We start from the raw sequence: 25,869 nt of genomic DNA on the forward strand, positions 1-25,869 counted from the left end.
ATCCCTATACATATATTTCCTTGGATCAGAATTTCAAAACTGTTGAGTGTTGGCGGCTCACGTTGTAAGGCTAGATTTTCAGACGAGTTAAGCCCGCTAAGCCAGAGCATCTAATGGGAGCAGAGAATTATTGTATGATCCAGTGCTTAGAAAAGTGCGCTGAATGCTAAACTATTTTGAATCACATGATGATACAATAGCATATCCTGAGCTTTAAAAAAAGGAAAAAGGAAAAAAATAAAAGTGCACTGAAAGCAGGGTTCACTTTAAAAATGGCTAACATGCATTTTGGGTTCTAGTTTTTCCAAAATTTGCTTCACTGCTGTTTCTCTTCTGCTAAGCTCTATCTTAGAGGGTCTGGAGGGAGGGATTTGCCCTTGAGTTGCCATCCATGGGCAGCAGAGTTTGTGGTGCAGGTGCTGTTAGCTTTTTAACTGCTGCATCCTGATCAGTGCTTCTGTAACAAGCTGTCTAACACAATATAGTGAGCAGTTATCCAGACCCAGTGAGCTTCACTACCCAGAGGCTTTATTCCTGACTTGAAAAGAGGCAGCTCTTTTTGCCAGGATAATTTTGTTCATCTTACTTAAGACCTTCTTTGGGCAATAAGATACTATTATGCATGGTTGTTCATATTAATGGTTTCCTATCTGGGAAAAATTGGTTAGGAAATACTTGATTGTCCCGCTATTAGCCGTCTGCCTGTAAAAATATGTAAAAGTCATATGGAATTTCAGTGCAGGAGTTCCCTGTAGTTTTTACTGCTATTAGGAATATCAAGAAATGACTGCAGCAATGTAGGTGGAAATTTAATGTGTAAATCCTGATTGTATGATGCATAAAAATTGTCTGTACAACCTCTGTAGCAGTGGGTGGTTCACCAATAATTCCTGTAGGGTTGGAACAGACCTGTTGTCATCTTTTTATGTTTTCTGCCACCTACTTTATTGCTTATTTTTCATAATTCATAATACTCCATATCTAATTACAGCTTAAAAGGGTGAGAGTGGAAGCTATCAACTGCAGCCAGAAAGAAATGGCATTTATTAATGTGCACTGATGTGTTCTCTCGTAAAGGGATAGTATACTCCATGATGAGGGAGTAAGTTGACATTGGTACTATTAAAACGGGGAAATTCAGGACTGTATGGCAAGTTGGCACATACTTTTGCCATAGGGAAATTTTATAGAGCCATTTGGAGCAATAATTTCTCTTCCATCCACATGTGACCATGAGCATGTGGAACAGTCGGCCCATAAAGAAGCATATGATATGAACCAGTAGTACATGAGCACACTTTTCTGTGCTTTCAATAATCTCAGCAGTATCATTCTTACATCTTGCCTTTTGCCATTATATATCTGGGGGCAGGGGAGTCATAATGGAAGTAAATGGTAATTTTCATGTTTCTCCTTAGTATGAAAATAAGTGATTGCTATTTACAGCTCAAAATTATAAGTAACTGATGTATGAAGTCACACGTTGAGAACGTATAAGCAGAAGACAGCTGTTCTATTTACTAATTGTTTTGTGAGGTAGAACTGCCCGTACTCTGCTCCACCAGCCTTCCAGTTTAACTTGGGGGATTTCTAAAAGTAATTTTGGCACTGGCACATGCAAAATTTTGCTCAATCTTTAGTTCACTTTTTTTTTCATTGCAGGTTACTGATGTGCATGAGCACATCCATACATTGATTGAAACACCATGAGAATAGAATCTTGATGTGATTGTGATCGTATGCTTGTGTATGACAGCAACCTGCATGAGAAAAAGACATAAGGCAGTATTCAGCTATCCCATCCTGTCAGCACAAGGATTTCTGCTTATGCAACGGGACCTCCCCCCTTTCCTCACCCCACATGTACCCCATCCTCTCCCCAAACCTGCTCCAGAGGGTTGGGGGATCCTCTAGAACAGAGGAGAAGGGGGAGTTCTGTTGAGCAAGCAGAAATCCTTGCAGTGATGGAACTACTTACTTAGTGCTACATTGAATACAACCCATAAATTACAACGTTCAGGCTGGAAATCAAAAACAGAAGATTGGCAGATTATTTGCGCACTGATGAACTGGTGCAAACAGGATCAGATAAGATCTCTGCAAACAAGATCAGATAACTTGGTAGCCCAAATACCATGCAGAGACATGAATGGGGGGAAATACCATAAGTACCCCTAATTTTGAATAAACAAATCTAACAAATACACTGTCCTGTAGTTTTTCTATCAGTAAGCCTTAGTCAGTGTAAGAGTTATGCTTCAATTTGTTTTTAAGATGTGTTTGCCATTTGGGCTCCTTTTTCGAAGGAAGGGCGGGATATGAATCTAATAAATAAATAGTCCTAAACATCCTAATAATCCTAAACACACTTACTAGGAAAGTTCTTATTGAAGAAAATGGGACTTATTTCCAAGTAAATATGCACAGTGTTGCACTGCACGTGTGAAAACTTTTTTTTAGTCTTTCTTAGCAACAGCTAGGAACCAAGGAACAAGTTTCTCACCTGCAAAGGTCTTCTCCTTTATCAGCAGCCTCTGGACAAAACCAAAGACAAAAACCATTTATCAGGTTACTGAATCACATGTTGCTTTCTCAGATACAGTGAATAATATCAAAGCAATTCATTAATTCTTCTTAGAAGATCAGTCAAAATGGGACACCATTAAGACATTTTCCTCTATCCTTTCCCACAGATGATAGGTCTACAGTCTTGTTAACTGATGCTGACTTTGGAGAGACATCAAAACAGAAATCATTGACTGTTACACACACAGTGCATTACCAGTCTGTCTCACAAGCCACTGGACCACTGGTGGATGTTTCTGATGCCCGGCCAGGAACAAGTAAGAATGAAAGGCAATTTGTTCTATCATTCAGATCAAAATAATTATCATGCCACAAAGTTTGTGTTATAATGGAATTTCAGAGTGAATGTACCTGTGCAGGAATCCATGTGAAAAATCTTAGCCAGTTCTGATCATCAGTCATTATTCTGGGGGGGGGGAGGACTGGTCATGTGAGTAATCTACTTGTTTGAGCTTTGTGACATTACTGGAGTCACAAATTTACATGAGATTTCAGTTCCTGTTCTGTGAGCTGCAAAAGTTGAAGTGTGCAGTTTTCAGTGTTACACAAGTAACAAATATGGGGGGCAATCTTGTATGTACTTGCTTTGCTGTCTCTTACGCTAAAATCCAAAATCTGTGTGCCTTTTGCAGAAAAGCCCTATGGGAAGGTTCACATATTCAGTGCACAGATTTATCACGTTTGCATGTTTCTAGATTTGCCATGCATTGCTTGGCAGGGGATGTACCTCCTTTCCTACATTACTTCTCTTCACTGGGTTCTATGTGAATCTCTTGTTTCTCTACTGCATTCTGCCCCCCCTCTAGCTGCCCTGTATTCCAAAACTCCATGTTCAGAAGGTAGAATTTCTGTAATACTCAGAGCTCATCTTATATTGATCCTCCTCTCCCCAGAAAAACTTCCCTTTCTCTCTACAGTAGGGCCCCACTCATACAGCGGGTTACGTTCTGGACCCCCGCTGTAAAGCAAAAACCGCTGTAAAGTGGAACGCATCAACTAACATTGACCAAAATGGCACCCGACGGCCAAAAAACACGGTAAAAGTGGAACAAGCACCGTAGGAGTGGGGCCTTTCTGCAATTGACAATCGCTGTATTAGCGGAACGCTGTAAAGTGAAGCGCTGTAAAGCGGGGCCCTATTGTAATAATTTATAAGTGACTCCTTGAACTTTGGTCACACAACCATATCTGTTACATGTATCAAAGATCCCCAATGACCCCACACCTTGAGCAAGTGTCTTCATTGCACACCTACAGCAATTGTCTTTATTTCAGCAAGTGTCGTTATTGTAATACAGAGAGTTTTGTGCACTGGGTGGCAAGAGTTGGCAGTCAATGAACAATGGTTATGCCATCGCTATTCTGGGAAACACAAGCTCCTCTCCTTTCCCCAAAATAAACGTGTTCATTTTGAATTTTTTCTCTAGTATTCTTTTTTAAAATGCATTGTATTATAGAGGTTGTGCACTCCCCACTGTACCACTCAGTCATGGAATGCTGGGCAAATACTTTAAAAGAACAGAAGAAAGTGTTCTCTTTTCACTAGAAGTAGCTTGCCTGGTGGGGCAGATCCACTAGACTAGCTTCCCAGTAGGTGGTGCAATGTTGCTTACCAGGAGGGGATGGGGCGAGGCAGCAGGGACAGCAGCATGGTGTATATGCATCAGCAGGAGTGCCAGACTGGCTTCACCACTGCATTTGCACCGCTCTGACTGTTCCCTGCTCCTCGCCTCTATCCCTTTCCCTCCTGGTAAGCAACAGTGAGCAACCTGCCGGGGAGCTAGCGTAGTGACTCCACCCCACCTGGCAAGCCGCTTCTGCTTTCTTTGGAGGCTCCGTGTTCCTCTTTTCCATTACTTGGCACACTTTAAAATATGGGAACAAGATATTGCTTCACAGCAGGATTATTTCTCCTTGCCCTTCTTCTCTACCCCCAGCTCTATCCCCATGCATAATGTGGAATGGGATGTAGCTGGGCTGGTGCTGGATCAGAGCTAGTACTACTTCATTGCTTTAAATAAAAAACACTGTTTTGGTCTGTCTGGAGAGGCCCTTACACTGTGGAGAAAATATGGCACCTGAGTTATGTGCTTCTGCTGATTCCCTTCCCTACCGATACACCTTGATCTGCCACCTTCTCTACTGGTTCTTGTAACTTTTCTTTTGCAATGTGGTTGCAATGGAAAATATGTTCAGTTAGCAGATATAACATTCAAAGGTTTTTAAATATTGACAAAATCTAGTACGTTTTCTAACATTTGGAATATATCCCAACAGTTTGGCTTTGATTACATGTGATTTACAAAGCCCATTGCCCGGATGATATATTCAGTAAGTAGACACATCATTCTAAAGTTTTTCATTTTGACAAAAATCCAGTATAGTTTGCTGGTGTTTGGAATGTTTCCTAGCAGTTTGGCACTGATTTTATGAGGTTTACAAAATACATTGCACAATCAAAATACAGAACTGCAACATACCGTTCCATTGGACAGGTTTTGTTTTGCTCAGCTGTTCACCCAACTATTGTCTTTGCTCGACAGAAAAGATGGGACACCATGTTTATTGCTGAGTGTCTCCTTTTTGTGTGTGTGCTGGTTATTACCCTAATCTCAAACAGTGAACAATATAAGGACAGTTTGCATTTTTAAATGGCTTTGTAAGTAAAAAAGCTGTCAATCTGTTGATGTGAAGGGATGAATAATTATTATATCTATGACTACTTAACCTTAGCTTACTCTTTTTAAATTTGTTTTAAAGATATAAAGGAATTGCTTTTCTATTTTAATAACAATAAAAAGAACCTAATCAAATAACCTTTTTATAAAATAAATTTGAATTTATATTTTAATACAGTTATTTCCCATTGTTAGTAACACCCTGTCAGAGGCTTCAGAAGAAAAATCTGTCCATGCTGCTTTAACGTCCTATTCTGTGTTCACAAATTCCACCCTCACCCATTCCTTTTGGGAAAAAGTGGGGATTAGACATTGGGGCATGATCCCTTAATTATTGGTTTCTAGATAATAGTTTTTAAAAATCCCCAAGTAATACTTTATCTGTATGACACAAAAATGATTACTAGCTTGGCAACCAAGTTATATAAAAGCAAACTAATCAAATAAAGATCCAAAATATCTTTGACATGTATATTTATCATTGGTGCTGCTAGAGAATGATAATACATGTAAATGATGATAGAAAAGCCCCACTGTTGTTCATTTTCATACTGAGACTCAATCACTCAACAGCAATTCCATTCTACACACCTCTTTTATTGACTAATCAAGGGCTCACTGCCAACATTATATCTGTCTTTTAATTGCAGATCCTACAACAAGAAGGAATGCAAAAACTGGGCCTACAGCTCGCAACAGATATGCTAGCCAATGGACTCTCAACAGACCTCATCCCACTATATCAGCCCACACCTTAACAACAGATTGGAGGCTACCAACCCCCAGGGCCACAGGGTCCGTGGATAAAGAAAGTGACAGTTATAGTGTCAGTCCGTCACAAGATACAGGTATAATCTTTGTTTCTAGACTTCAAATTCAAGACAAGATTATAATCACAACAGAGAATTTTCTGAATAGAGCATTCAGTTGTAGCTTATTTTCTTAAAGAGATTACTGTTCTAAGCCAAAGGGCCAAACCAGATATGATGTTAAATGCTTCTTTGCATTTAATTTGCAGGATTGTTATCAAATGCAAATAGCATCAGGCAGGGGTGCAGGCTAATTATTGAGACTGCAGCAGGGGCAAGACTGAAATTTTCTCCTGTGCTACAGGCCTGAGGAAAATGTATCTTCTGAAGGTGCCATTTGCATTAGTACCAATGGAGAATTTCCCCCTAAAGGAAAGACAGGAGGGATTTTCCTCAGGACTGCAGCAGGAGAGGAAATGGTTGCAGAGACCAGAACAGAGCACGGCTTGACTTTTATGTTCTTCATATGGTCCGAGGGACAAGAGAAGGCTATACATGAGCCCTTGGACTTGCTCCCACTGTTACCACATTGGCTTATCATCACTGTAAACACTAAATAAATAAATAGACAACATCTGACCAGGCCCTGCAAAAGCAGACACCCAAAAATGCATATACCAATACGATATTGTTATATACTCGCCTTTGATTGAAGGAGCACTGGAGACTTAAGATGTCCTTTATAATATTTGCTTTATTTACAAATATAGAAGAAAACATAAACGGGTACTCTTTAAATCACTGTTCTTCAACCTTGGGTCCCCAGATGTTGTTGGACTACAACTCCCATCCTGCTTGGCCGTTGGCTAAGTTGGATGAGGTTGAGAGTTGTAGTCCAACAATATCTGGGGACCCAGGTTTGAAGAACACAGCTTTAAATAGGCAGCAGGAGCAGCTCTTGAGCTCTATTCTTCCACACATTAGGATCCCACCCCAGTTTCAGTTAACCCTAGCTAGAAGCTCTTCAAAATATCAATTGCTGCAGGGAAGTGTTCTCTCTCTCTCTCTCTCTCTCTCTCTCTCTAGTTAAAAGACTGTGTTCTATAGGGATGAGGCAGAAATTTGATTCAGTTGACATTTAAAGGTGAACCTACCTAATTTGCACTTCCAGAAATGATACACAAACCAAAGCGCAGCGATCCTTCGAAATGTACACTTCTCTGCAGTGCAGTTCTCCAGCCATGTAAGATGCACAAAAAGGCATATACTGAAGTGTGCCGTAAATGCATATATTAGTGAAAATAACATACAAAAATGCTTTATATTAGGGGAAATTGCTCTGCAAAATTGTGTGTTAGGCAAAATTGTTTACTACATGTTTATATTAGAAGAAATTCACACTAAAATGCTGATTAATTTTCATTAGAACTTTACAAAAATAAAATGCAAACTGATGTGGAAATGTGAAGAACTGAATTTGAGACTAGAAAAATGAGAAACTGAGAGAAATCAAAATCGACAAATTCACCCATCCCTAATCTTCTGTAATTAGCTCACGTTAATGAATCACTGACCACCATCTTGGACTGTTAGCTACCATTTCATCTAACAAAGGAATAGCCCATAAACCGCTCTAAGAATTTTTTGATTCACTTCATTTAAAACAGGGTCAGTTTTGAAGTTTCCAGTCATTCAGAAGAAAATATGAATCTCCTTGATTACTGACACTATCCACCTATATGTATATTAAATAGGTAGCCTAGGTTTATAGGGATTGGCTGTTGAGCTATAATTATTTTTTTTTAAAATCTTCTGTTGTTCATAGATAATGCTTTGAACTGTGTGCTATTTGCTATTGTGTTTGTTTCTTTTGTGTGGTGCTAGACACTTTGGGCTTTCTTTTGGAGGGAAAAGCAGGGCACAAATACATGCCAATGATAATGATATACTTTGCAACAATTTTTGTGGAAAAATCCATCCTTCTCAGTGAATAATCACGTAGAACCAAAACAGTTTGGGGAAGATACTCAGTATGAATAAAAAAATTAGCTAGTCTGCTATACAGGAACTTACCTTCCTGGGCCACCTGAAAGCTGGGGAGATAAGCAATAATGAACCCTCGCTCAAAGTGACAGTACCAACTGTCAATCAAAACAGCCATCTGAAACCAATTAAGAAGCTCTGTCCAGACTTCAATAACTTGGGGGGATGAAAGATCCTCTCCATTTCACCAGCAAGCCTTATTATTTTATAGAATTGAAAATAGGTACAGACAAGCCAGACAGTCTCACCTAAGGGCAAAGAGGGAGGCAGTCTGGAAGACATATTAAGACATTTCATCGTTACAGGACTAACATGGTAATAGGTTGGTAGCTAGCTCATTGTTAATGATGTTTTAAATATGATTTCCTCAATATTTATAGTAACACTGATTCTATGAGGCAAGCTATATTCTAAGGGAATTTCACTCTCTCCTACCAGATGAAATAATGCTGTTACAATAAAAGGGCCAGTATCTAAATGTTAGTGCTATTATTGTTGTATGAAAATGTTAGTTCATCTTCATGCTCACTGTTCTCTTGATACATGAACATACCATGCATGGACCACCAAGGCTTTTTCCTTTCCTGCAACAGGATTCCCTGCATTCATTGCCAGTACTGTATGATGAGACACTTGCTAACCAGTAGTTCTTGGAGGAACCGTATGATGAAGAACCAGAAATATTAGAACATGAGTTGAAAGCTGCTCTTAAAATACTTGGAAGAAACAAATCACTAGGAACAGATGTCATAGCAATAGAATTGCTACAGGTTACTGAGACTGAATCGGTCTAAATTTTGACAAACATTTGTGAAGAAATATGGAAAAGAAAACAATGGCCCACAGACTGGAAGCGTTCAATATACATCCCAATTCCAAAGAAAGGGGATCCCAGGGAATGTAATAATTATTGAACTATTGCCTAAATATCCCATGCAAGTAAAGTAATGCTCATGATTCTACAGCAAAGGCTCTTACAATATGTGGAGCGAGAAATCCCAGATGACCAAGCTGCATTTAGACAGGAAAGAGGTAGAAGAAATCATATCGCAAACACACATTGGATAATGGAACAGACCAAGGAATTTCAGAAGGAAATCACCCTGTGGTTTATAGATTACAGCAAAGCCTTTGTGTATATCACAAAAGGTATGGAATGCTTTAAAAGAAATGGGGGTGCCACAGCATCTGATTGTCCTGATGTGCAACCTGTACACTGGACAAGAGGCTACAGTAAGGACAGAATATGGAGAAACGAATTGGTTCCCAGTCGGAAAGGGTGTGAGACAAGGGTGTATTTTATCACCCTATTTGTTTAATCTATATGCAGAACATATCATACGGAAAGTGGGATTGGACCAAGATGAAGGAGGTGTGAAAATTGGAGGGAGAAATAATAATTTAAGATATGCAGACAATACCATACTACTAGCAGAAACCAGTAATAATTTGAAACAAATACTGATGAAAGTTAAAGAGGAAAGCACAAAAGCAGGACTACAGTTGAACATCAAGAAGACTAAAGAAACAACAAAAGAAGATTTATGTAACTTTAACGTCGACAATGAACTTGTCAAAAATTATCAATACTATGCTCCTGCTGGGAGGAAGGGCGGGATATAAATCAAATAATAAATGAACAAACAAATAAATAAATAATACCTTGACACAGTCATTAACCAAAATGGAGACTATAGTCAAGAAATCAGAAGAAGGCTAGGACTGAGGAGGGCAGCTATGAGAGAACTAGAAAAGCTCCCCAAATGCAAAGATGTATCACTGAACCCTAAAGTCTGGATCATTCAGATGATGGTATTCCTGATCTCTGTGTATGGATATGAAATTTTGACAGTGAAAAGTCAACTCATTTGAAATGTGGTGTTGGAGGAGAGCTTTGCTGATGCCATGGACCGTTAACGAGATAAATAATTGGGTGTTTAGAACTATCATTAGAATCTAAAATGATGAAACTGGTGTTATACTTTGGACACATAATGAGAAGCCATGATTCACCAGAAAAGACAATAATGCTGGGAAAAACAGAAGGGAATAGAAAAAGAGGAAGGCCAAACATGAGATGAATTGATTCCATAAAGAAAGCCACAGACCTGAACTTACAAGATCTGAACGGGGTGGTTTATAAAATATGCTATTGGAGGTCACTGATTCATAGAGTGGCCATAAGTCGAAATTGACTTGAAGGGACACAACAACAACAACAACAAAGTTCTTGGAAGAAAGAAGACAGCCACTCTATTTATTTATTTATTTGTTATTTGATTTATATCCTGCCCCTCCTCCCAGCAGGAACCCAGGGCGGCAAACAAAAGCACTAAAAACACTTAAAACATCATAAAAACAGGCTTTAAAATACATTAAAACAAAACATCTTTAAAAACATTTTTTTAAAAAGCTTTCAAAACATTAAAAAAAAGGTTTGAAAACATATTAAAAAGCAGTTCCAACACAGATGTAGACTGGGGCCAAATCTCAACTTAAAAGGCTTGTTGAAAGAGGAAGGTCTTCAATAGGCACAGAGATGGCACCTGTCTAATATTTAAGGGGAGGGAATTCCACAGAGTAGGTGCCGCCACACTAAAGTTCCCTTTCCTTTGTCATGCAGAACAGACCTCCTGATAAGATGGTATCTGCAGGAGGCCCTCACCTGCAGAGCGCAGTGATCGACTGGGTATATAAGGGATAAGATGGTCTTTCAGGTATCCTGGTCCCAAGCTGTATAGGGCTTTGTACACCAAAACTAGAACCTTGAACTTGGCCCAGTAGCAAATGGGCAGCCAGTGCAATTCTTTCAGCAGCTGGGTGAAATGTTGGTGATACCCTGCCCCAGTAAGCAGTCTCACCACCGCGTTTTGCACCAGCTGCAGCTTCCGGACCAACCTCAAGGGCAGCCCCACATAGACCACATTACAGTAATCCAGCCTGAAGGTTAGCAGTGCATGGACAACAGTGGTCAGGCTTTCCCAGTCCAGAAACTGCCACAGCTGTCTTACCAGCCAAAGCTGGTAAAAGGCACTCCTAGCCACTGAGGTCACCTGCTCCTCTAGCGAAAAAGATGGATCCAGGAGTACCCTGAGACTACGGATCTGTTCTTTCAGAGGGAGAACAATCCCATCCAGAGCAGGCAATTGACCAATTATCTGAACTCGGGAATCACCAAACCACAGCCCCTCCATCTTGCTAGGATGGTAGATGATACCCTGCGGCACCCTACAGCACAACTGCCAGAGGGGCGAAAGACAATCACCCAATGCTATTCTCTGAAAACGACCTTGGAGATAGGATTGGAACCACTGTAAAACAGTGCCTCCAATACCCATCCCACCAAGTTGGCCCAATGCTATTATCTGAAAACCACCTTGGAGATAGGATCGGAACCACTGTAAACAGTTCCTCCAATACCCATCTCACCAAGTTGGCCCAGAAGGATACCATGGTCAATGGTATCAAAAGCCGCTGAGAGATCAAGTAAGAATAACAGGGTCACACTCCCCCTGTCCTTCTCCCGGTAAAAGTCATCCATCAGGGTGACCAAGGCTGATTCAGTCCCATAACCAGGCCGGAACCCAGACTGGGATGGGTCAAAATAATTCTAGAGGAGGAGAGGCTTTGCTTAACATACTCAGTTCAACCCAAGATGAAATAATCTCACTTTTTTCCTTGCTGTGCTTTAACAAACGTAGTTCAGGCTCCATTCCTATACACACTGACCTAGGAGTAAGTCTCACTGAACTGAATGGAGTTTACTTCTGAGTAGACATATATAAGATTGCACTGAGAGTGACATTATTTTGATGGTAACTTTAAGGTATGACTATTCATTCTGTTTTGTTCCAAAAATGGTGATTGGGAAGAGAATAGGGATGGGAAGTGTTTGATAAGCATTTTGTGAAACCACCGTTAATGGTGATTTCACTGATGGAATTCAGTGTCCCACAAGGTGGTGATGGCCCCTGGTTTATAAGGCTTTAAAAGAGGATTGAACAAATTGTGCAGGACAGGTACAATAGCTAAATGGAGCCTCCATATGCAGTGGTAGTCTTCTTCTGAATACAATCAAGACAAGGACTTTTATCAGACAACATTTGTTAATCAGTTACCAGTGCCAGAATATCTGTGCTGTTCATTATTCCTTGCCCCACTACAGGTGTTAATACAATAATCTCAGCAATCTGCTTCTGTAAGAGGTTAAAGATATGCCTATTTAGCATAGAATTAAGCTCTAATTATATCACTGACTGTGATTTTTGTATCTCATTGCCATTCAGCTCCCACCATACAATTTTCTTTTTTCTATACCTGCCAGCTAAGATTTCTCTTTAGACATCTGATGAAGTGGCTTGAGTCCAGGAAACCTTATGCCATATTAAAATTGTTAGTTTTTAAGGTGCCAAAAGAGACTTGATTGTTCTTGCTGCAAGAGACCTACACAGTTACTCCTCTGGAATTTTCCGAACACAAGTTGTTGGAGGGCAAGCAGCACAGGGGAACTGTTGCCTTTATACTGGGCATGTGTCAGCATCTGCCATTCTTGTGCAGCTGCCAGGGCCCCTGATGCAGATCTTGTAGTTAGTGAAGGGTGCTGAGAGTTGCTAGGAGATGCCATGTTCCCCTCACAGAGTTTCAATCAGAGTGGCTGACTGTTAAACCCCTCTGGCCACTAGAGCTCTGTCAGGGGAATAGGAGTCTCCTCTGAGCACCCTTCACAAACTACACTTCCCATGATTCTTTGGGGGAAGCCATGACTGTCCAAAGTGAAATAAAGGTCTGGCATGGGTGTGGCCCCCTGATTAGCCAAGCCAAGCAGCTGTGAGTCTGGCTTTTAGAACACTGACAGTTGGTTCTTACTGAACATGCCCGGCTTTGTCATTGAGTTCAATGCTAAATTTCTTCAATTAATTAAAAATCAGCCAGGCATTTTTTTAACTTTTAAACTGCAGAAGATGAAGGTCAGAGTATGGGGCAAGGTCAGTATTAGGATTACAGGTACTCTGGACTTCCGGGAAGGGTGACTTAGCCTGTGCCTGCTTTTGAGACGGGCTCCTGCCTCAAAAGAAGCTTATTCAGATATATCAGTCAGGTTTTTTTTTTTTTTTGACTGATTAAACTTCTCCCGGGTAGGGAGAAACGAAGAGATTAACCTCAAAGCCTATTTTTGTTGGGACGACCAGATCTCATTAATTTATGGGACGAGGTCCAGCCGACGAAGGTGGGACGGATTTTCAACAACAAGCTCTATCTGATAAAGCGAACGTTCATCTTATCTTCTAAGAGAGAACGCACTAACAGGCAAGCACCCTTCTTTCTATATTTTTCTTTTACTTGACTTAAATTGTTGCTGTTTAAAAGAGATTTGCCAGATTGATCGGTTTTTGACATCTCACTGGGGAGCCATAACTTCTCTCTGCTACTCACTAATTAATAGCTTATCTCTGTTTTTGTTGCAAAAAGCTGTCCTGGATTTGCATTCTAAAGATATACACAGAAGAGGGATTTCTATTCCAGATTTTTATTTTGAAGAATATTATATTGTCTGAGACTACTCTCTTTTTGGTCTATTTTATTTTGACGAATCTGTTTCCTGACGACCGCCATTAATTGTTTCGATCCTGGGAACTGCATTTTGTTTACTTAAGCATGGAGAGATAAGGCTGTCTGCTCTGTTTATACTGTGATGTCACCAAGTTTGGAGTATTAACCCAATTGTTGCTGAAATAAGAAGTGGTTTTCCTATATTTTTCTTTTAAAATGGCAATTAAGAAAGTGGCTGAGAATCTGGAAATAACTATGTTTCAGAAAATAATGGATGAGATTGAGATAACGAAACAAAACCTGCGACAGGGTTGTAAGGAGCTGAAAATTGAATTGAGTAAAATGAAGCAGGAGATTAAAGATATAGGGGTCCCTGTGAGAGAGGTGACCCTGGAAGGGGTCCCTGTGAGAGAGGAGACCCCGGAGATTGGAACAAACGTGGAACAGGAAAAAGATTTGGAGTCTATGGACTTTAGAAACAAAATCTATTGTTTGGAGACACAGGAGATTAAAGACATAGGGGTCCTTGTGAGAGAGGAGACCCTGGAGACTGGAACAGGGGTCCCTGTGAGAGAGGAGACCCTGGAGACTGGAACAGGGGTCCCTGTGAGAGAGGAGATCCCGGAGATTGGAACAAACGTGGAACAGGAACAAGATTTGGAGTCTATGGACTTTAGAAATAAAATCTATTGTTTGGAACTCAATGTTATCTCTGAAGAAATTAATGAAGATTCTAGAGATAAAGTTATCAATGGCATGGATAATCTTCTGGACTGGAATGATGTGATGGAGCCCAATATAGAGAAAATCTATGGAATTAACTGCAGCCATGTGACAATGGAAAAACTTTTAAGAGATGACCCAGTGTATTTTGAAAAAAAGAACAGAGATATGATTTTACAGCAGTATTTCAGCAACCTATTCAGAATGGATGGCAAGAAAATATTTGGGATAGAGGTAATTCCCATCAGACTCTTACTATATGACTATGGCTTTGACAGCAAGATTATTATGGAATACTGATAATGGAAGATTGGATATTGAAATTACTGGACTTAACAAGACTACTGAAGATGGAAGATGGAAAATGGAACTAATAGGGATAATAGAACAATGGCTACTGAAATTACTGAACCTAACAGATTCTGATGTGATGGATTAATTGAAATGTTTATTTTGACTATGGTTATGACAATAAGATTATCATAATTAGTAATGAGATGGATTAATCGATATGCTTATCTGGAAAAAAAAATTGATAGATATATTTCTTAAAGAATTGAAACCTCTCTTTGACTTTTTGTGGAAAGAATAAAGTAATGTTTATGAGATTTGATGATTAAGTAAGATAACTACTGGAGGAAAGTGATTTTATAATATGACTTAAGAGACAGGATTGTTATATATTATAGACTTATAACTGATTTGATCTTTGACAAATGGGAAGTCAATATTTTACTCTTTATTTTTTATTTTTGTTTTTTTTTTCTTTTTTTTTTTTGTTTAACTATTTTTGATTTTGTTTTTTGTCTTTGAATGTTTTATGATTTCGTCTTGTATGTTTTATGAAAATCTGAATAAAAATTATTGAAAAAAAAAAAAAAAAAAAAGGATTACAGGTACTCTGTGAACAAGGCTGATTTTTAATTAATTTCAACAAATTATGAGAACTCTGACAGAAAAAAGTCTCTCTCTTTACACTTTGAACTCTCGATTCTCTCTGACTGTATTGTGTATTGCCATGAAAATTGAGAGGGTTGTTAAGCAAGTGTTTCTGAGTTCAGGACTATACGTTTTGTAAGGTTTTGTTTTGAAATGAGCTTATGAGAAGCATCAGAATGGCATGAGGAGTATTTTCAATTTAACACTGTGGAATGTGAAAAATCCATGCTGACTATAGTATACAGCCACTCTCGTAGCTGTATAATAAAAGCTTGATATGCATTATCTGGGAAAGTAGCTGAAATAGGGTGTTTTTTTTTAAAAAAAAGTTGAATACTATAGGAAGTGAGATCAGAATTCACTTGGTGAATATAACTTCATTTTCCTCAGCTAAATTTATGTTTTGAAGAATCTGCTGATAACAGGAGTTATCCTACGTAACTCCCATTAATATTCATGATTCTGATACTGGAATCAAAAAAACTTTTACACATTCAAATTTAGAGTTAGGTACTATTGACTTGGTAGGTTCAGATCAAGAGCAGATTCCAAGCAGATTTGGTGTACAAAAGACCTATTTATGGGATGTTTTGTGTGAAATGGGCTCATTCCCTTTGGTAAATAACAGATACCCAAATAAAAATAGGATGTACAGTAAAGTTGCAGATCATGCTTTTTTATTTGTTTTTGTTTTGTCTTAGAATAAAAATAGCAATTCCCCACAGGAGTTTTGTTAAATGAAATGTGTGTTGAAGCATGAGAGAATGAATGTTCTCTTCATTTTCTGTGGGCTTCAGTTATCCCTTCTATCTCATATTTGTCAACACTAAATTTGAATCATAAAAGAAAACAAAAAGCTAAAGAAAAAGGAAATGTTTACAGCTCTTTCACTGCTGAATAATCCTTTTTCTCCTCAGCATATCAAACCTGATTTGCATGATGTAAGTCAAGAAAACCATCAGGAAGGCATTGCCTTTTTACCTTGCCCTATCATAATGAGGTTATTGCCTGAGCTGAATAGTGGGGAACTGGTGATGGTGAAATATGAACTTATCCCTACAATGGAGGTTTGTTGATTAAAAACCCAGCAGAGAGCTCTGCGCTGAAGTCACTACCTTTTCTTTTGGTATTTAGATCGAGCAAGGAGCAGCATGGTGTCCACAGAAAGTGCCTCCTCCACATATGAAGAGCTGGCAAGAGCATATGAACATGCCAAGATGGAAGAGCAGCTGCGACACGCCAAGTTTACCATCACGGAATGCTTCATTTCAGACACATCGTCGGAGCAGCTTACAGCAGGGACTAATGAATATACAGACAGCCTGACCTCCAGCACCCCATCCGAATCGGGGATTTGCAGGTTTACTGCATCACCTCCCAAACCTCAGGACGCAGGACGCGTGACGAACATGGCTGTTCCAAAGGCACATCGGCCAGGTAGGTGCCTAAGGCTACCCTGTTAATTCCTTCCATTCTCAGTTCCATCCCACATACGTTAAGTTTTGAAAGTGTCTTAATGCTGACCCTATGGAAATGAAGGTGCTTAACATTTCTATGAAGTATTGGCAAAACAAGAAAAGGTTACTGTTTTCACATTTTATTAAACAGTGGTGTAACAGTCCAGGGTAGAGTGAAAGGCAGTCATCCTAACCCCAGAGCCTCAAAATCTCACCACATTCTGTCTCCACTGAAATATCTGATCCAGATTCTTTTTAAAGCAAACACACAAAATCCATAGATGCTTTTACAGAGCTGAGCTGAACTCTGATCTCACACCTGTTGGGGGCATTTTCTGGCACTGTTTCAGAAAATGTTCATTTATTCATTTACATTGTCCTCACTAATACCTTCAAGCAGCCCATCAGATTTGCCACATAGTGTTGTGATGTAGCACGTGGGGAGGAGAGTCTGTGAGTTCAAATCCCCTCTTGTGTCTCCTGGGTGTCAAGGGCCAGCTAAAGATCACCCCCACAGTGAGTGGCTCGGGGATTACATGCCCTACCACCTGTGCAGCTGTGGGCAAGCTGCATAGTCCCAAGGAGCCCAGTTGCCCCCCAGCTGGCAGTTGCAGACAAGGAAGGGACTGGCTTGTGCAGCTGTGGCAAGCTGAGCAGGCCCTAGCCAGCCGGGGAGGACTAGCCTCAGAGGGAGGCAATGGTAAACCCCCTCTGAATACCTCTTACCATGAAAACCCTATTCATAGGGTCGCCATAAGTCAGGATCGACTGGAAGGCAGTCCATTTCAGTTCACTGCCTGATCTTTATTAGATGAGGTCATTCATGGAAGGGGAGGGAAGAAGGCCAGTCGGGGAAAGCAATAGCAACAAACGGGGTCAAAAAGGGAAAAATATTTTTCACAATTGTCCATCAAAATTGCTGTTTTCTGTCAAAACATTAAATGAAATTGTAAAGTGCAGCTCTAAACCTTTTCTAATTTAAAAAGGTAAAGGTGTCCCCGCACTTGTAGTGCGAGTCGTTCTGACTCTTAGGGTGACGTCTTGCGACATTTACTGGGCAGACCGTATATATGGGGTGGGATTGCCAGTTCCTTCCCCAGCCTTTCTTTACCCCCCAGCATATGCCAGGTACTCATTTACCGACCACGGATGGATGGAAGGCTGAGTGGACCTCGACCCCTTTTACCGGAGATTCGACTTCCTCCTTCTGTGGGAATCGAACTCCGGCCGTGAGCAGAGCAGCTGGGTTCACTTGAAGACTAGTTTTTAAAAAAACATAAAACTCTACAGAAGTCTCCTTTGTGTAAGAGGGATCAGGGACAGTAGCTTACCACTGATGGGCCAATTTCACAGAGCAAGACTGGGTAAAGTGCTCTCCAGATAGAAGAGAGCTGAGATGTCAGTATTGGTCTTGACATCAATATTGTTAAGTGTAAAGTCAAGGCCAGGCAGCAATATATTTGAGAAGAGGCAGTTCTTTCCATTGTGATTTTGGAGGGGGATGTGTCCTCCTTGTCACTGCTCCTCTTACTTCACTGTCAGTACTTATTGCAGGATCTCCCCTCTTCATAAATAAAGGACAGTGTTCCTTTTCGCCGCCCTCAGAGAATGCTGGAAAAGTTCACTGATGTTTACTGCAAATGGATGCAATAAATTTTCCTGTCACTGTTGTATCTTTCTTTTGCATCCATCAACACAGAATTATTATAGGTACCTGACATACAGGAGTGGGGGGAAATGAAAATGTGAAAAATCCGAAGACTAGGAGGTCTTGGGGGATGGATAAGGAAACAGCATGTGAATCCCTTCATGTTCAGATAATTTCTGGCCCAAGTTATTATTGACTGTGTGACAGAATTGGCTGCTTCTGCTTGTTTCAGTCCAATTCTTAATAGAACAAAATTGTTACTCATCGTTTCTCCTTTCATTATGTATTTATTTATAAATGTCAGGAGGATATGTACAGTGCTGTTCAGGCAAGTCCTAGTTTCAATTTCCCATGATCACTAGAAAGTCTATGGCATGTAAATGCAAGAAGAAATGACATTCAAAAAAGGGGGAGCACTTAAGGGGCTTGAAGTTATTTTGCTCTCTAGTTTCATATACACCATAGCTTTAGTAAATTTCTCACACAATGAACCAATTGGTTCTCTGCAGGATTTTAAACATGTATATGAAGTGCATCTATATAATGTATCATATTGCGCTATTCCAAGCTTGGGATGAAACTACATAGTATTGAAAACAGCAGCCCTGTCTAATTTCACTGATTTTATTCCCTGAAGGAATAAAACACATGGGGCTCATCTTCATGAGAGCATTTCTTCATAGCAAATACACTGCTTTTACCTTCATTATGGATTTGCACTGTCCACAGTTCCTGTTCAATGGTAGCTGCCAATTGGTTTTTTCCATTCACACAAGTAGGCATTCCTCTGAGAAAGATTAGTCTTGCTGTTTTCTTGTGGCCCCACCCTCTAATTATACATTTCCTCTGGTTGTTAGGTGACCGAGCATGCTCTATCTGTTCTAGCAGCTGCACTAGATTCTTTTTTTAAAAAAAACCGGAAGTGCCAATATCTGTGTTTTCCCTGCCTATGGCTGGTAGAATACAGCTAAAATACAAGTCTTTGTTTGAGCAGTGTTACGCTTTTGCCCACAAGTTAGGGGAAAGAGAAAATAAAGGCATTGTTTGCAGCAACATTAAAAAGGCCAGTAGAATGGAGGAGAGCAGCCAGAGGTTGCTTGTCAGCCCACAGGAAACAAAATGAAAGAAGGGAGGAGGAGATAGTGGGTGTAGAGAGGGGAACGATTGATACACCCGACTAAAAGCATTGGAGCAAAGTGTCTGCAACCACTAGAGAAATGGAGTGGGGACTTTTCTCCACTTTTCACATCAGTGGATTGGGTTAGTACGGATTTACAGGGGGAAAACTGCTTGATAGCTTCTGTTTCCTGTAATGTCATGAATACCATGCAAATTTAAAGGAGATGTGCATAGTACCAAACACACAGTAAACCACCATGTAGATGAGCCCATGCCGTTATCATGTTATGACTTTTCTTGACCCTGCAAACTGTTTGCCATAATGAGTAGGAACAGGCACAAAATGATTGTCATGTCACACTGTCATAACTACCCACAAGCGAGAGGAAAGTAAACTAGTCATGGGATCATATCAACAGGTCCTTGTTTTTGGTAATGTCTAGATCCACTTTCTGAAGTTCTAAGCTATTGAACTCCAGTGCAATAGTGCTATATAGGATTTATGGATACCCTTTGAAGGAAAGTTGATAACAGTGGAGAAAAAGAGACCACTTTCCAAAGTACTTTCCATCTTCTTAAGGATGTAAATACTTGATAATACCAATTGCAAATTAAAGGTGGAAATCCTGGGAGAAAAGGTGAAATACTTGCCAAGAATTTTGTAGAATAACATCTTCATTCACTTGGAATGATTATTCAAATTCTGGTCCAGCCACCTCATCTGTTATAAAAAATGAATAAAATGACTCTTCTTCTTGGGCATATTGCTTTTTATTATGCATTGTTGGCTCCATTATGCTCACTTTCAGATTGCAGAGCTTTCAGGGAAGTATACTTACAGTTGTGACATGACTCACTGAAAGCTTTGTGTGACATTTTCCACACAAAGTTATTTTGCTCTGTCCTGTCTTGGATTACCTACTTCTCTGCGATAAAGTATCCAAACAAAGGTTTGCTTCTTTGAATTAGTGAATTAGCAATTGTGTGAAAGACTTTTAAAAGTAAATAACAGGTGTGCAGGGGGGATCCAGACTGAGACCATGACATGGAGAGTAGGGGGCTTTAACCCTTTGCCCCGCACTGTGGTCCCAACCTGGATCAGGGCACCACACTTTTTTTTTAATTGGAAGAAAACTGTAAACTCAAACCAATGGAAGTTTTCTTTCTAACACAAATAGGTGAAGGAGGCAATCCAAATTAGGACCAAGAGAGGGGGAAAGTTAAAACCTCCCTACTCCCACACCAGGTCCTGATCTGGATTGCCCCTCTCATGCCTGCTATTTACATTTTAAAAGATATTCATACTTGAGCTAATTGTGTGAATGGTATCTAGTCCAGTCTAGTGTGGTCCTAAAATGGTCATCTATCCAGTGCCCACAGCTAGGAATGGACTGATCTGTCAATTTTGGTTTCTCATTTTACTAATGTTCAATGCAGTTTGCCACATTTCTACATCCATTTGAATTAAAAAGGTAACAAAAATCATCAGAATGTATCTGCTAATATACACATTTTAATGCAAATTTGGCTTATGCATATTTTTGCAAGCAATTTCCCCTAGTATAGTGCATTTTGTGCATACTCTCCCCTAGTATACATATTTTGTACATATTATTGGTTGGAGACCTATACTGCAAAATTCAGAGAAGTGCAAATTTCAAAAGATAGTTGTATTTTATTTATTTATTTATTTATTACCAATGTGAATGAGACAGGTTCTCATTAAAATGTAAACAGAACCAAATATCTTTTCCATCCCTCTCCACAGCAGACCCATAGCATCTGATTGCAACTTAATGTTTTCTTCTACAGAGGAATCCTGCATGTGGATTTTAAATGCCAGTCTCTAGGTCTCTTGTATATATTGCAGCGGAGTGCAGAAATAACTGTTCTGTTAAGATTGGTAGTTGAGAGAAGAAAGAAACTACGTTTATTACTACAAAGAGGTAAAATCATACATGCTGAAGCAGCTTGCATTCAGGGAACCATTACTAACTGAGAACAAAGAGAGGAAGAGAAGGGAGAAAGGGGAGGGGCAAAGCCTTCAAAAACAACAAACACCTTAGAATCAGCAGAGGGAAGGATAAATTGCCTCCCCTTCCCCAGCTGGTTCAAGTCATTTGTTTTACATCTGCCACCAACCTGGGTTTGTGGTTTGTTTCTCTCTAGACAAACCACAAGTTGGAAATGAGGAATGAACCTTGATTATTGCTCATGGTTTCTTTGGAGACAAACAAACTATGAGTTCAGGTTCAGTTACCTTGGCAAGCCAGGCTCTGGTTTGTTTCCTGGCGGTTTAGCAACAGTGGATTAAGGATGGAATGTGAGCTTGTCAGCATTATTCACATTAAAGCAGAGTTTGTTTTGAACTATGGTTTAATGTGACATGAACAGGGCTAATCTAATCCTGTTACAATTAAATCTGATCCTGTGATGATCTAGATATTTCTAATAATTTTATACTAAGAAAACACTTATATTGTACCAATTATTTATCTTGTTTATTGTTCAAACCACATTGGCATGTGTAGTCCTCATATCTGGGCATTCTCTTGGCTCCTTGAAGCAGTGTCTCTTGTCTTTCCTGTGTTCAACCTTCTTTTAGAGGAAACCATAAACTCTAAGTAACAGTTTTGTACATGAGTGTATTTCCATGAAGCTTACTATGTACTGTATTGCTGTTAGTAGTTTATACATGTTTGCTATATACTGTGGCTACCTATATTTAACAAGGAAGGAAGAATTAAGCATATATTTTCTTCTAGTTGGCATTCCTAAATTAATAAAAACGAATAATGTTCCCTTCCAGTCAGTGAACAGATAATCTCTTAACACCAAAGAAAGATAGTTAGTTTGGTTCCTATTGCATGTTACATAAACAATTCCGCAGCATTTGGTATTTCTAAATATTTTAATCACTTCTAAAGCATGCACTTTCCCTCAAAAGAATATCTAGCACTAAAATTTTCATCTCTGTTTTTCATGTTGAAATCTCCACAATTTGGAATGTCAGAAAAATCCCTTATGGAATTTACAGATTTGTAGTCAGCCCTTTGGCCTTTTAGAAAAATAATTTACATTCAGTTCTTCTTCTTTGACAGCTTTTAAGAATATTTCGCACTAGGGGAAATAAATTTATTGCATGTTAATATTAATTTGAATCAGTGCTGCAAATTCAAGCAACCATACAAGCACAGAATGTTGATTCACGGTATGTTGTAAATAATGTCTAGTACACAATAGAGATACAGTGCATCAGAGTAGATACAGTGTCAAATTTGGACCAGAGAGATCTGGATTCAAATCTCCACACATCCACGAAGTTCAGGAGGGGTTTTGTCTCTTTCCCTGCTTTATAGGAATGTTGTGAGGATATAAAAGATTATTGTGTATATTCATGAGTTCCTTCTAGAAGGTTTGGAAACAAATGAGACAAACGTTTCTATTGTTTCATGTGAAGTGTGAAACCCCTAAACCTTCTTTTACTTTCTATTATGTCCAATACCATTTTGCACCAACATCTGATATATCAATGACCCTAAAGAACCATAGGATGAATCAGAGTGTGAGAGCATTTTAGACAATTTTCTTATTGATAATTTTATTCAGGAATCTAAATAATATAGTTTGTCTGTGTTTACTACAATTGCCACTGCTCCAAATGGAGAGCATGACACTGTCTGACTGCTCCTCCTTCCTTCTCCACATGTACCCACACATACACACACACATGCACACATTATGAATGGCTGCAGCATAATCACACCTAGTTAGCACTTCTCACTTGATTTAATTTGAAGAACTTGAAATGCAAGGTTATTTGAAATGTGCATTTATAACACTATATCTCTGAAGCCTGACTGCAATTTCCCCATCTTAAAGGCAATACTAATTGCCTAATTAGTAATATATTGTACATGTCATCCAATCTATTTTGAACCATTTTCACCTCAGAGATTAAATCAAGAGAGCATAGGCTTATTTTCTCTACCAACAACTTCCGTTTCAGCGGTGTTATTTTTCAGTACCTGTACTGTGTTGCTGTTAGTATTTAAGACATTGTTTCTAATTTGCCTAGGATTCTGCTGCAGTTAATTTGCCTGTGTGCGCTGTTAATGATCTGATGTTTATTTTTATACATGCAAGAAAATTAGTTATGTGAAACTTCCTAGGACACTTGAAACTGCAAGACCATGAAATTAGCATTTGCTTTTTAAAACAGCAGTGAAACACTATAAAAATGAAATAATTAATTATTCAGTACATTTCAGCCACAATTGCATTTGCTTACTAGAAATTAATAAAACCAGTGGGAAATAGTTTCCAAACCCTATAAAAATATCCTTGAACTACTGTGATTATATAGCCACAAGAGTGGCTGTATACTATAGCCAGTGTGGATTTTTCACATTCCGCAATGTTAAATGGAAAATACCCCTCATGCCATTCTGATGCTTCCCATAAGCTCATTTCAAAACAAAACCTTACAAAACTTATAGTCCTGAACTCAGAAACGCTTGCTTAACAACCCTCTCAATTTTCATGGCGATACACAAAACAGTCAGAGAGAATTGAGAGTTCAAAGTCTAAAAAGAGAGAGAGAAAACCAGAGCCCTTTTGGACTTTTTTCTCTGTGAGTTCTCCTAATCTGTTGAAATTCATTAAAAATCAGCCATGTTCAAAGGTACCTGTAATCCTAATACTGACCTTGCCCCATACTCTGACCTTCATCTTCTGCAGTTTAAAAGTTTAAAAAATGCCTGGCTGATTTTTAATCAGTTTAAGAAATTTTGGCTGGAACCCTATGATAACACAGGGCATGCTCAGTAAGAACCAACTGTCAGTCTTCTAAAAGCCTCACAGCTGCTGGGCTTGGCTAATCAGGGGGCCACACCCACACCAAACTTTGATTTCACATGAGACAGTCATGGCTTCCCTCAGAGAATCCTAGGAAGTGTGGTTTGTGAAGGGTGCTGAGAGGAGACTTCTATTCCACTGACAGAGCTCCAGTGGCCATACTGGTTTAACAGTCAGCCACTCTGATTGAAGGTCTGTGAAGGGAACTCTCAGAACCCTTCACTAACTACACTTCCCAGGATTCTTTGAGAGAAGTCATGACTCTCCAAAGTGAAATAAAGGTCTGGTGTGGATGTGGCCAGGGACAGCTTTGGTTTAAATTTGGGTGGGAGGCTACATGTGACTGCCGTAGAATAAAAAGGTGAGGGAAACACTGGAAAGCAATGATACTGCTCACAATGTTTTCCTTTTGGAAAGGAAAGGGTTTCCCCCTCTGCCCAGTGCCCACCCACCCAATCTCCTCCCCTCCCCACCTCTCCCCTGGGTCAGTGTTGGACTAGGACCTGGGAGACCAGGGTTTGAATCCCCACACAGCCATGAAGCTGACTGGGTGGCCTTGGGCCAGTCACTGCCTCTGAGCCTCAGAGGAGGGCAATGGTAAAACCACCTCTGAATACCATTTACCATGAAAACCCTATTCATAGGGTCACCATAAGGCGGGATCGACTTCAAGGCAGTCCATTTCCATTTTCAAACATGATTGCACAGAAATAAATCCCATTGAACTCAAAAAGTATGCAAATGATCAAACTAGGGTTGCCAGGCCCAGCCTCCAAGAGGTCTTCTGTATCTTTAAAAGTTGTGCAGGGGGAAGGAAGAATTTCACCTTGTGTTTTTTCCCATTACAGTGTTGCAAGAAAACCTGTACTTGGCTGAGTTTTCTCTTCTCTTGAAGATACAGAATCATTCTCAAGCCCTGAGCCTGGCAACCCTAGATGAAACTCACCCTCCCTTCTCCCTCCTATCCCCTCCCTCTTGCCCCTTCACTCCCCCTTCCTTTGCCCCTTCACTCCCCCTTCCTTTGCCCCTCCCTCCCCATCCCCTTCCAATCCCTTTCTTCCCCTTCCTCCTCCTCCCCTTCCCCTTCCTCCTCCTCCCCTTCCCCTTCCTCCTCCCCATGCTCAGTTTTACCTATCTTAAGCATGATTGCACGGAAGTAAATACCATTGAACTCTATAAACATGCAAATGATCAAATCTGCCCTCTCCTTCCCCTTCTTTGCCCCCCTCCAATAGCTCTTTCCCCCTCCCCCTCGGTCAGTTTTTCCTATCCTAACCATGATTGCATAGGAGTAAATCCCATTGAACTCAATAAGCATGCAAATGATCAGACCTGCTTTTCTCCTCCTTCCCCTCTCCTCTCCCTTCCTCCTCCCCCCTTCCTTCTTCCTCCTCCCCTGCCCACTCCAGCCCTCCCTCCCTCCCCCGTCAGTTTTACCTATCCTAAGCATGATTGCATGGGGGTAAATCGCACTGAACTCAATAAACATGCAAATGATCAAACCTGTCCTCCTCCCCTCC

General features: G+C 39.9%; 1 protein-coding gene across 1 annotated transcript in view; it reads left to right on the top strand.

Annotated features, from left to right (window-relative positions):
* The window catches only part of DSCAM (DS cell adhesion molecule), a 602,142-nt gene that overhangs the window by 537,308 nt on the left and 38,965 nt on the right, over window positions 1-25,869 (top strand). The window contains exons 30-32 of the mRNA XM_061627614.1: window positions 2,694-2,843; window positions 5,915-6,112; window positions 16,403-16,705. Of these exons, the coding sequence (XP_061483598.1) occupies window positions 2,694-2,843; window positions 5,915-6,112; window positions 16,403-16,705 (651 nt within the window). The remainder of the gene's footprint in view (window positions 1-2,693; window positions 2,844-5,914; window positions 6,113-16,402; window positions 16,706-25,869) is intronic.

Source organism: Rhineura floridana, chromosome 5 (genome assembly GCF_030035675.1).
Source record: "Rhineura floridana isolate rRhiFlo1 chromosome 5, rRhiFlo1.hap2, whole genome shotgun sequence".
Lineage (NCBI taxonomy): Eukaryota > Metazoa > Chordata > Lepidosauria > Squamata > Rhineuridae > Rhineura > Rhineura floridana.